Below are 12,171 nucleotides of genomic sequence, written 5' to 3'. Positions count from 1 at the left end.
GAATATAAAATACGAAAGAGTAGAGGAAATAAGGAGGCAATGTATACCACATATTCCAAAAAACTACAATAAAATATCTGCTAAAATTAAATGCCAAATTTGGTGCTAAGCTTCTTTGAAGCCATGAAAAAAGGAAATCATACTGGATTACATAATTCTCGTTTGATAAAAAAGGAAGTTGAATCTCTGAAAAATTTTTTCGGAAAAGATTCTTTCCTACTCAATTTCTCTTGAACCTGTGGACCTGTGATAGGGGATGTCAAACCACAAAAAGAATGATGGGTTCAACAGTGGATTCTCAAGAGACACAGAGATGGGCTTCAGGCTTCAATTGTTAGGGATAATTGTTACCAGTTGTTAACCTGGTATGATGAGAATAGATGGTTTGTGTTGATCAGTTCTATCTACCTTGGTTGTGCTGGTGGAAGTTATTTATAAAATGTTCTACCTGCACCAGCCCTCTTGGTTATCTGATGTTATTCTTTCAGGCAAAGAGGCAATACAGGCCAACACCAACACTTGTTTTGGTGTTGCTGATCTTAAGGATTCTTCCTGATAATTACAGGGCCAGAATCCTTGCATATTGAGATTGTTCCTCGTCTCTAATAGTAAAACCAAAATTTTGAATCCAGAGGGAGCTGAGTTGGTTTCCCATTTGACATTCCAGGAGGAAACTTACTGAGTATAGGACAGAAATTTGCATTCAGATTAGGAGATAAACTTTTGAGTCATCCATGCATCCAAAAAAATTTAGCCCCTGCTATGTGGCGATGAGCAGACTCTGGGAACACCAGGGTAAATGGAATCTGAACATGGTCCCTGCCCTTGGGGAACTTGGAGCCTAAGGGCCTCACCCTGTCTAAGGTGTGACGTAGTCTGGAAGTTTTTCCAAAGGAGTTGGCATTTGGGTGGGGAGTCAAAGGATGAGCAGGCAGAGGGAAGAAGATGTGCAAAGTCCTTGTGGCAGGAAGAAAGCAACGGCCCTGAGAAGGAAGAAGGTCAGTAAGATGGAAGACTGAGCCTGAGGGGTGGACTGTCCAGGGTGAGGTTGGACAGATTGCAGGGCCTTGTAGGCCTGGGAGTTGTGGGAGCCACTTAGGGGCTTCTCAGATGAGCTGGTGGCAAGGATGAAGGAGCTGGTTAGAGTCTCTCCAGTGCAAAATAGATTAAAAGAGCAGGACTGAATCCTGAAGACTGAATTCTAAGGGTACAACTGTAGGAACCCAAGCGAAAAATGATGCTGGCTTGTACTTGTGCACTGGTGTAGACAAGGAAAGAAGGGAGTGGATCACAATTTATTCATGAGGGGAAGTGGTCATAAATTGGTGATTGTTAGTACAGAAGAGGGAGATGTGGAAATGATTTGCCAGAGTGTGTCTTGCTGAACAAGACGGCAGTGATGACACTCATGGAGGTGAGCCCAGGGGGAATGTCCATATTTGAGAGGAAAAGCCTGGGTGCAGTGCCTGGAGACAGCTAAGGTGGGCAGGTGGCTGGGGCTTTGGGTTAAAGGCCATGCTGCAACCAGGGCTGTGTTAACTAAAACCTGAGCCACACTGTAAATCTCTTGCTGTTGAATCTTAGAAAATGTTGAAATTATGTGATAAAAATAAATGATTAATTAGTTAGAATTTTATATATACCTTTCCAAGCAATAGGGGAAAGCCATGAATTTGGTTCCTTAACATAAGCCCTCAAAGCACCTTGCATGGAGGAGCATAAGTGTACAAACTTCCTGTGTGGATTGTAAATCACCAGCCCAGATTTTGCAAGCTTCCTGGATAATAGGGAGTTAGGAAGGGAGAGACACAAACAGTGCCCTTTGGAGATGGTCACCCCCAACCAGATCCTGCCGTCCCATGGTGCTGGGGCTGGTCCAACTGAGAGGAGAACAGGAAAATCATCAAATGGCAAATGGTGATGAAAAATAAAAGAAATAAAATCTATAAAGATTAAAGAAATGGCAGAGATGTCTGAGTACTCAAAAATTTGATTTTAAAAGTAATCACTGGTTGAGGGGATAAACTAGAGATTTGGGATTAGCAGATACACATTACTGTATATAAAAGAGGTACACAACAAGGACCTACTGTATAGCACAGGGAACTATATTTAATACACTATGATAACCTATAAAGAATATATACATATATATATATATATATATAAACTCAACCAATTTTCTGTACACACAAAACATTGTAAATTAACCATAATTTTTTAAAAAATGACTACAAAAAATAGATAATTAGGAGTTTGGGATTAACATATACACACTACTGTATATAAAAGAGATAAACAACAAGGACCTAAGGATAGCACAGAGATCTCTACACAATATTTTATAATAACCTATAAGGAAAAGGAATTTGAAAAAGTGATGTATACAATAACATAAATTAACTGTACACCTGAAACTAACACAATATTGTAAATTAACTACACTTCAATTTAAAAAAAGGAAAAAGGCCATCACTGGTGCCAACAGTTAGGTAGAAATAACTAATTTTTCCTGTTCTCCCACCTTCTCTTACTCTCCACCTATCCTGATTAAAGATGAAGGAGATCTACCTTCTCCCAGACTTCCTCCTCTTTCTGTTGCTGGCCTTCACCTGTGATTCAGCCAAGAAAGCATCCACAAAGGGAAGCGGAGGGGCAGGAATGTGCTCCAGTCACCCCTGGAGATCTCAGCCAAGGGAAACGGGAAGTAGCGTGTTTTTATTGCCCTGCACACTTTCGTTCCTTTTACGTGTTCTCAGAGCCCCAGGAGGAAAATGCAATTTGGTAGCGACCTGATAACCACATTCCTGGAGCCTTGGTCCAAGAATGGTAAAAATCTGAACAATGCTGGGGAAGGGAGGAGGGGAGGAGGCAGAGGGAAGCAGAACACAATTTCCATGGTAAATTACTGGCTGTGATGACATTCCAGTTAATGTTTAACTAAAAAGTGGAAATTAGGTTATCCAGATGGAGGCACCTTACCTTTCTCATAAAGAAATCATTTTTATATCTTGAAAGATTAGTAATTACTAGCAAAATAGCAAAGAAGCTTTCAAAGTTTTATTGAAAATGTGTCTTATTGGAGTTCCCATTGTGGCTCAGCAGGTTACAAATCCAACTAGTATCCATGAGGATATGGGTTCGATCCCTGGCCTCACTCAGTGGGTTAAGGATCCAGCATTGCCATGAGCTGTGGTGTAGGGATACAGCTTGGATCTCAAGTTGCTGTGGCTGGGGCTGGCAGCTGCAGCTCTGATTCAACCCCTAGCCTGGGAACTTCCATATGCTGCAAATACAGCCCTAAAAAAAGAAAAGAAAGAAAGGAAAGAAAGAAGGAAAGAAATGTACCATATGAAGGCCAAATGTTGGTGCAGCTAACCCTTGAGTTTGGCTGGTAGGATTACAAGGTGACTAGGTCTAGGAGGAGAAAGGGAGCACAGCCCTGCAGCTTCCAGGGGCATTGTCCCTTCTGCAGGCTGAGGCAGGGGCACTGGCCTGAATATTCACCAAGGGGACTTCAACATACATCGTGAATTCTGTTGTAATTGCTGGGAGTCCTGATTGGGAATCACGCGCTGAAATATTCTTTTGAAGTCCTACCATGTTTTTCTGTCTCTTAGTATACACAAGTATATCAGATGTGACACCCATGATAGCAGAAAATGTCAATGCTGAGGACCCTGTGATAGAATGATATTCCAGAATTCCCTTTACTACCCTTCCTCACTGGCTCACCCTTCTATAAGCATTGTTGGTTAAACTCTTTGAATACTATTTCATCAATTCTCATGCTCCTTAACAAGCTTAGATTGCTTTTATTAAAACACTGAGGTTCTCAAAAATTATATGATTCAAAAAATGTCCTTTGGGCAGGTTGATTGTTCCAGGCTACCTTGGCTGGTTGCTCTGCCTTTTGCAGCTGCAGGAAAAGCACAGCCATGAGGTATCAAAAATGTCATCCTTTTTGTCCCTCCTTGACCTGACTTCATCTGCTCATTCACCCACTCCTGCATGCAGGCAGTCATTCATTCTGCATGTATTAAGCATGGCCATCTGGTTGATTCTGATCTAGCTAGGTATCCAGCATGTAAAAGTGTCTGAAATACTGATCCTGCCCTAGCTTAGAGGCATCTGGGGAACATAACGCCTTTGCCTCTCCTGTACCTCTGCTCTGTGAGGCTGGGAAGGTGTTGGTACTGGAGCTACAAGAGCACAAGGCAGGATGAGGAAATCAGTCCCCAGGGGAGACCACCACTGGCCAGGCAACAACATATGTCAAGGGTGGGAGAAACGCCCCAGCTGTAACATAGACAGCCCTGCAGCTGACTCTTCTCTCCATGTATTGTATTGTGAAAGCTCCCACTTTGGGGGTGGGTAAGAACTGTCAGGGGTTTTTGTTGTTGGTTTGGTTTGGCTTGGGCCTGGAATATTTTCAAGAAATGTCATCATTCACTTCTATACACAATATATAACCATCATCTGGAATTGTCACACTCTTTGGGGGCAGGGGACATGTAAAAAGCCAAAGTTGAGTGAATGTTTAAATGAGCTTATCTCCTTTAGAGGAGGCGCTGGCACCCCTTTGACCCTGTGCCTGGTGCCCCGCAGGGGCCATGCCCCGGCGCACCTCTCGCAGGTGACGCGGATGCGCTCCTCGCTGGACGACTGCTGCTCGTCCTCCTTCTCCTGGAAGTGCTCCCGGACACACTGCTCCTCGAACTCGTGCAGCCGCTTCAACTCCTCCTCGCTGAGAAACAGCTCTGTGCAAAGGCAGGAGCGGTTGCCAGGTGAGAAGACTGAGAAACCAGCCACATAAGTGTGTAGGGGCGTCTTTGCAAATTTCACAGCCCTTCCCTATCACTTGCAGAAGCACCTTGGTTATCACACACAGACTCCTAATACGCAGTGATCATCTTTCCTCCCGGGCTAAATGGCTCACTTTTCAATACAAAAAGCAAAATCCCAGATATTTGGGAGTTCCTGCAGCAGTGCAGCGGGTTAAAGACCTGACTGGAGCGACTCTGGTCAGTGCCGAGCCATGGGTTCATCCCCAGCTGGTGCATTGCGTTAAGGATTGCTGCAGCTGGGGCTTGGATTCAGTGGCTGGGCTGGGAACTTCCATAATCTTCGGGTGTGGCCAATCGAGTCTACCTAATCTATTACAAAAAATAACTATCAAATCTAGTACAAATGATCTAATCTAATCTATTACAAAGAATAACAATCAAATCTATTACAACAATAGTTTGTAATAACCTATATGGGAGAAAAGAATGATATATTTATATGTGTGACTGATTCACTTTGCTGTACACCTGAAACTAATACAACATTGTAAATCAACTATCCACCAATAAAATTAAATTTAAAAATTACAGATGTTCAGAAAGTGAAACAAAGTATGATTTTCTGGAAAAAATTTTGCATATATTTTATGGACAGGGTCAAGGGTACATGATGATTTTCCCATTCTCTTTAGGTGCAACACATTAAAACATGTTAAAATGAACATTGGACTTATAGAGAAAAGTTATTTTCAAGAACCTTTAAACACTTAACTAACAAGGACTTGATGTATAGGGGGAGTCTACTCCATGTTCTATAATAACCTATATGGAGAAAAAAGGTACATTTATGTGTATAGCTGATTCACTTTGCTGTAAACCTGAAACCAATACAATATTATAAATCAACTACACCCCAATAAAATTTTTTAAAAATTGACAAAAGGAAAGAGAACACTCTCGATTTCTCATCTCTTCATGAGTGGACTTTCGGGCAGATTAATTACTAATAAATTAACAATACTAGAGTAAGATCAACACAGAATGAGAAGCATTCTGCAAAGAACAGCAGTTGGACCAGAGTATTGTGTTTTCACACATTTAAATACTTTAAGGAGATTTCTAAGCAGTTATCCAATTGGAACACACTTCCAAAACTTGCCCAGAGTAGAAACGGAAGAGAAGCACACATACTCAGTCCACGATCCTGCTCATCTTGGTCCCCTTCTCTTTTCTTTCTGCAACGGCGGCTGAGACGCATAATGATGATGTAGATGTGGCTTAGGATGATCATTGGTGGGGGCAGCACTGGCCGGTCGTGAAAGGTCATTATCAGCTGGTATCGCTGGAATTTCCACACTTGGTTGGATATCGACTTTACTTCAAAGAAGGTATTGCTTTAAAAAGAATACATTTTTAGTTAGTTTACTAAATGCTTTTGATTGTGATTTTCCAGAGCAATCAGAATTGACAACATACAATGAATTGACCTTTTGGTGCCATGCTAGGAGTTAGAACTGCCTCCTAGCTGACCCTATCTTTTGATTTATCTATCAACATAGATTATCTGCATTCAATTTACTCATATAAATAATTAAGAATTAAGGTATTGAAATTGCTACATACTGTTTTCTGGAAAAAACCACACCCCAGCCTCAGGACTGCTTAGGAAATTTTATTTCATGTATTCCAATATATGAGCCATTCTACTAAGCACTTTAAATTCAAAAAACTTGTTGACTATTTTTGGGAAAGTGAATTGATTAATTTTGACCCAGCATTTTGATTGAAGGTATGTTATTTTGGATGTTGGGTAAGTACAATCTTTGTCTTCTTTCAGTCTCCAATGGCGGGTAGGGGTGGGGTGGGCAGTAAGCCTGGGATTGTTGGAATCCTGATCAAGTGTTTTGTCTACATGGGGATCTTAGAAAAGCCAGTTAACCTCTTATTGACCTTCATTTTCTCACCTTTCAAGTCAGGAGTGTAACCAGATTCTTTCCATTCTTCCTTTTTTTTTTTTTTTTTTTTAATTGGTCCTTTTAGGGCCGTACCCACGGCATATGGAGGTTCCCAGACTAGGGGTCTAATTGGAGCTGAAGCCGAGGCCTACACCAGAGCCACAGCAACATGGGATCTGAGCCACATCTGCGACCTACACCAACAGCTCACAGCAATGCTGGATCCTTAACCCACTGAGCTAGGCCAGGGATCGAATCCGAAACCTCATGGTTCCTAGTCAGATTTGTTAACCACTGAGCTACGACGGGAACTCCATAATGTATATCCTTTCTTTCTTTTTTTTTTTTTTTTCCAGATTCTTTCCAATGCCCTGGTCAGCTCTAAGATTCTATATTTCCGTGAAGGATTTTTCCCTCATATTTTTCATTTTAGAAGCTTAGTTTTTTTCCCCCAACACTTTTAATATTATATTACAGTGATTGTTACAGCCCATGCAATTAACTTTGCTTTCTTCTGATAATTAAAGTCTCAACTTGATAAATCTCTATCTCAGGAGTTCATCTAAGGAAATGTTTTTAGGGAGTTCCTGTTGTAGCTCAGCAGTGACAAACTTGACTAGTATCCATGAGGATGCGGGTTTGATCCCTGGCCTCGCTCAGTGGGTTAAGGATCCAGCTTTGCTGTGAGCTGTGGGGTAGGTCAAAGACTCAGCTTGGATTCGACCCCTAGCCAGGTAACTTCCATATAGTGTTGGTGCAGCTCTAAAAAGAAAAAAGAAAGAAAGAAAATATTTTTATTAGATTAAAACACATGCTGAAATGCTAAATACTAACAAAGATTGAATTTAAATGTATGTAAGTGTCAATTCTTTTTTTGTTTTGTTTTGTTTTGTTTTTTAGGGCTGCACCCATGGCATATGGAGGTTCCCAGGTGAGGGGTTGAATCAGAGATGTAGCTGCCGGCCTATGCCACAGCCACAGCAATGCCAGATCCGAGCCACCTCTGTGACATACACCACAGCTCACAGCAACACTGGCTCCTTAACCCACTGAGCAAGTCCAGGGATCAAACCTGCGTCCTCATCGATGCTAGTGAGATTCGTTTCCATTGAGCCATGAAGGGAAACTCCTTAAAGTATCAAGTCTTGATTTATGAATACATGAAGGCTGATTACATTTAACAGAAAAGACTAAAAATTCTGCACATTTGAAAGCTGTTAGTGGAATTCTGTGTAAATCCAAAGCAGCATAGGAGCCTTCAGAGATTAAATGGTCATCAGGCGTGACACGTACTTGAAAACAGCGATGAGCAGGTTCACGAGCAGGATGTTGGCCACCAGCAGGTAGCATGCCATGATGGCTGGTGTGAGCCAGGCACCCGGGATGCAGGGAGGGAGCCGCTTGCCCTCCTCGTCATATTGGTTGTCACCACAAGGAGCTGAAATAGAAGTTGGTCTTTTTGGGCTTGACTTTTGCACAGAATGAAAAGAATAAATAACTGACACACACTTTTAAAGGATTTGTTTCTTTTTTTTTTTTTCCTTTCTGTTTTTTAGGTCACACCTGTGGCATATGGAAATTCCTGGGCCAGGGATTGAATCTGAGCCCCAGCTGTGACCTACGCTGCAGCTGTGGCAGTGCTGGACCCTTTAATCCACTGCATGAGGCTGGGGATAGAAGGCACAACTCCACAGTGACCCAAACCTCTACAGCCAGATTCTTTTCTTTTATTTTTTGCTTTTTTTTAGGGCCGAACCTGTGGCATAAGGAGGTTCCCAGGCTAGGGGTTGGATTGGAGCTGCAGCTGCTGGCCTACACCACAGCCACAGCAACCAGATCTGAACCACACTGGTGACCTACACCATAGCTCATGGCAACACTGGATCCTTAACCCATTGAGCAAGGCCAGGGGTTGAACCTGCATCCTAATGGATACTAATCAGGTTCATTACCACTGAGCCACAATGGTAACTCCTGCAGTCAGATTCTTAACCCATTGCATTACAGTAGGAATGCCCCTGTTTCTTTTTTAATATGTTTTTTTCTGATTTCGTAAACAATAATTTTCCATGTGAAAAATATCAACTCATACAGAGGTGATATAAAACTCATTTCTACACTCGGAGATAGTCATTCTTGTCATATTTGTAAACATTTTCTCATTTCTTTGTTGTGTTTTTCATATACAGAAGTTCTTAGTTCCCACTGTGGCACAACAGGATCAGCAGTGTCTTGGGAATGCTCGGACGCAGGTTTGAACCCTGGCTTAAAGTGGTGGTTTAAGGATCCAGCGATGCCGCAGCTGCAGCTTAGGTTGAAATTGTGGCTCAGATCTGATCCTTGGCCTGGGAAATTCATATGCCAAGAGGCAGCCAAAAAGGAAAAAAAAAAAAGTTCATAATCTTTAGGCATACACATCTATCTTTATGGTTTCTTTATGACTATCCATTCAAAACTTATTATATCTTCTAATTATTTAAAATGCGCTTATATTGTCTTCTTGGTCATTTGTACATTAACTTTGAAAATAATTTTACAGTGAGGTAGGAGGTAATGACCCCCTCTAGCCTCAAATCTATTAATCAACTATTCTGGAGTTATGTTTGAAGAAAATAATCTTTTCTCTCTCTGCTCCTCTGCAATGTCACTTTGATCATATGGGAACCTATTTTCTGAAGAAAAAATAGAATGATCCTCACAGTCATTAGTGAAGTAATGTCTGTGTATTTAAAAGTTACTTACTTTTTACTTCCTTATCTTTTAAAGTATTGATATCGGAAAACAAGAGAAATATCTGAAACTAGTAGGGGCTACTGGTAATTTGCAGAGGAAGAGACTAATTAATACACACATTTCATGGACAAGAGTCATCAGTTGTGTGTAAACTTACGATTAATTTCCATGGCGTAGACTACATCATGATGGAAAGCAGCATTTTATGTTTTTTTAGTTTCGACAGGAGGGGAAAAAAAGAAAATAGACAGTTTAGAGAAAAGCCAAATAAATGATGAACAACACAAGAACTGTTCTGCTGTCAAGAAATGCAACATGTTCAAGCTTGGGAACTACAGATTCTTGCTTAGAAACAGTGATCTAGAAGTATTGTACACATTATTAATTCGAGGAAATATATATTTATATATTTCATGGATATTTATTTTATTATATGTCATAAGCAATAGCAAAAGCTCACTAGTTTTAAAAAACTGTGAAAAAGAAAGAGGCTACTGGCAGATGATCATTTTAACATGTAGATTAACCAATATAGCATTCCCTGTATCCCAACACAAATACCTCATAAGCATAAATAAATACAAAGTTATTAAAATGACCAGACCAAGAATTGAAAACCTACACTTCCTGGTGTTACTGAAAATAGCCTCTTTATCTTCTCCCAATTTAATTAAAAAAAATACTACAACTTCTGTCTGGATCCCAGGACTTTCAGCATTTGTGTGTGTTTTACCTAAGCTAATATTCTTCTCAAACCAAATTAGATTTTTATGTTCTGGTTTCCCAAGCTACAAACACAGTCACTAATTGACCTTGAGATACCCATGATAAGAATGCGTTCTGAATCACATGATGAAAGCTAGTAGGTGGAAGGCATTGTGTGAACTGGTTATTCAGTCTTGCCTAGTGGGGACATACTGTCCAGGTGAAATAGTACACAAGCATTTGATTTTTTTCCCCCACATAAGAGATAGTGAGATGATGTGAACTTTTCTTCTCACACAAGAAATAATGTGACCCACCAGCTCACCCTGGAGAGAGCTGGAGCCTGCTTTCCTCAGAAATCCATGCAGGATTGCAGCGCATTTCCTCTGCCAATATCTAGATTACTGTTGATAGCGCAAAAATAGCACTCCAGGAGTGAAGGGGAAATTGATAGCAGTGTAGAAAATGGGCTGTGAAGCTTGGATAATGATATGAGGCACCAATCACCCTCATCATGCTCACTGTCTCATTCGCCTGAAACAACACTACCAGCTCGATCTTGGGGAAGAAAGATAAATTAGGATTTGGCTTCAGAATTATATTCATGCGGCGGGATGTGCTAAAGTGATGTGAGACTCGGAGCTCTAGTTAGTGGTTCTCACAGTAGAAGAGATGACTGATGCTTCCAAAATCTATATCTTGTAATATGTACTTATTACTTATTTCTTCATAAAATAATTTGATGCCTAAGGCAGAATAAAAAAAATGCTTTATTCCCAAAGTAACATGGGCTCTTCCATTAATTTGGAACTGATCATCTGCCTCGGGAAGCAGGGAAGAGAATCTTACTATGAATTCTATTCTTACGGTCTATCTGGTCTGCAAACACCTCCCCGTAGATCATCCAGTAGGGCATGTAGAAGATGTTTCGGGCCAGTTTCCAAGACGGCTCCTCATCTGGATGCAAAATGGCTTGACGTGCAACTCCGAAACTCATCAGCACAACCAGCATAATGACCACAAAATATAGCATGTCAATCATCTGGGGAGAGAGGAAATGGGTCTCTCAATGTCTTTTTTTTTTTTTTCCTGTGCCCATGACATATGGAAATTCTGGGGCCAGGGATCGAACACGAGATACAGTAGCAATTGGAGCCATAGAATTGACAATGCTGAATCCTTAACCTGCCAAGCCACTAGGGAACTCCAGGTCCCTCACTGTCTTAATTCACGGAGCAAGTTCATCTGATCTGTTATATTGTGCTCCCCAAAGAGTTCATGAATGCTTAATTAGAGTGAAGGAAGCTTGTTTCCCTCTCTCCATCCCATCCTTGGGCCACTGGTCCTTATACTCCATGCAATGCATACACCTTATTCTAGAACAGTGCCCGTCCCTCTCCTGCTCTCGATCTTTCTTCTCCTCTATTTGTTACCTATAAACAAACTCCTCTAATAACTACAACTGAAAATGGAGAAAGAAAACATATGGGATACTAGAGGAATTTGTAGGGGAAACTAAGGAGAAAAGAGGGGGAGACATCTAAGGAGGTAATGAGTTGAGAGTATGTACAGATATTTATTCATTCCTTATACAGACAGCGAGTAGATACAATGAGCAATGTTCAGGTTACTGTAGAGACTGAACTTGCATAATTCCTAATTTTGAACATCTCTGAAGATGAGGGCCTTTGCTGGGATCAGCTAAACCATATATCCCTTTGCCTCAAAACTACTTGCCTTATAAAGAGTTATTCCTAAGCTTATAAGTCTTCCTTTCTTCTGGGACCAGTCTTAACACTCAGGCTATTTTAGGTGAGATAAGGATGACCTGCTGGCTCATTTTTAGTTTTATATTCTACAGCCAGTTTTGGGGTTAATGCTGTCATGGATTTGTCTTGACGGAATCATATGAGTTGCCTGTATTCACTCCAGACCAGAGCTCATAGGCTGAAGACTGTCTGGAGTGGGGGTGGGGGAGTGACTCTGGGTTC

General features: G+C 41.1%; 1 protein-coding gene across 1 annotated transcript in view; it reads right to left on the bottom strand.

Annotated features, from left to right (window-relative positions):
- Nucleotides 1–12,171, bottom strand: part of TRPM1 (transient receptor potential cation channel subfamily M member 1) — a 138,320-nt gene that overhangs the window by 18,501 nt on the left and 107,648 nt on the right. The window contains exons 22-26 of the mRNA XM_085013924.1: nt 11,048–11,222; nt 9,633–9,653; nt 8,036–8,180; nt 5,979–6,181; nt 4,628–4,760 (exon numbers count right to left, since the gene is read on the bottom strand). Of these exons, the coding sequence (XP_084870050.1) occupies nt 4,628–4,760; nt 5,979–6,181; nt 8,036–8,180; nt 9,633–9,653; nt 11,048–11,222 (677 nt within the window). The remainder of the gene's footprint in view (nt 1–4,627; nt 4,761–5,978; nt 6,182–8,035; nt 8,181–9,632; nt 9,654–11,047; nt 11,223–12,171) is intronic.

The sequence above is a fragment of the Sus scrofa genome, chromosome 1 (assembly GCF_054392235.1).
Source record: "Sus scrofa isolate SSC_HxYL_T2T_F1_AM1 chromosome 1, Sscrofa_HxYL_maternal_Yorkshire_Landrace_v2.0, whole genome shotgun sequence".
Taxonomy (NCBI): domain Eukaryota; kingdom Metazoa; phylum Chordata; class Mammalia; order Artiodactyla; family Suidae; genus Sus; species Sus scrofa.
This window is presented reverse-complemented; position numbering and strand designations above follow the sequence as displayed.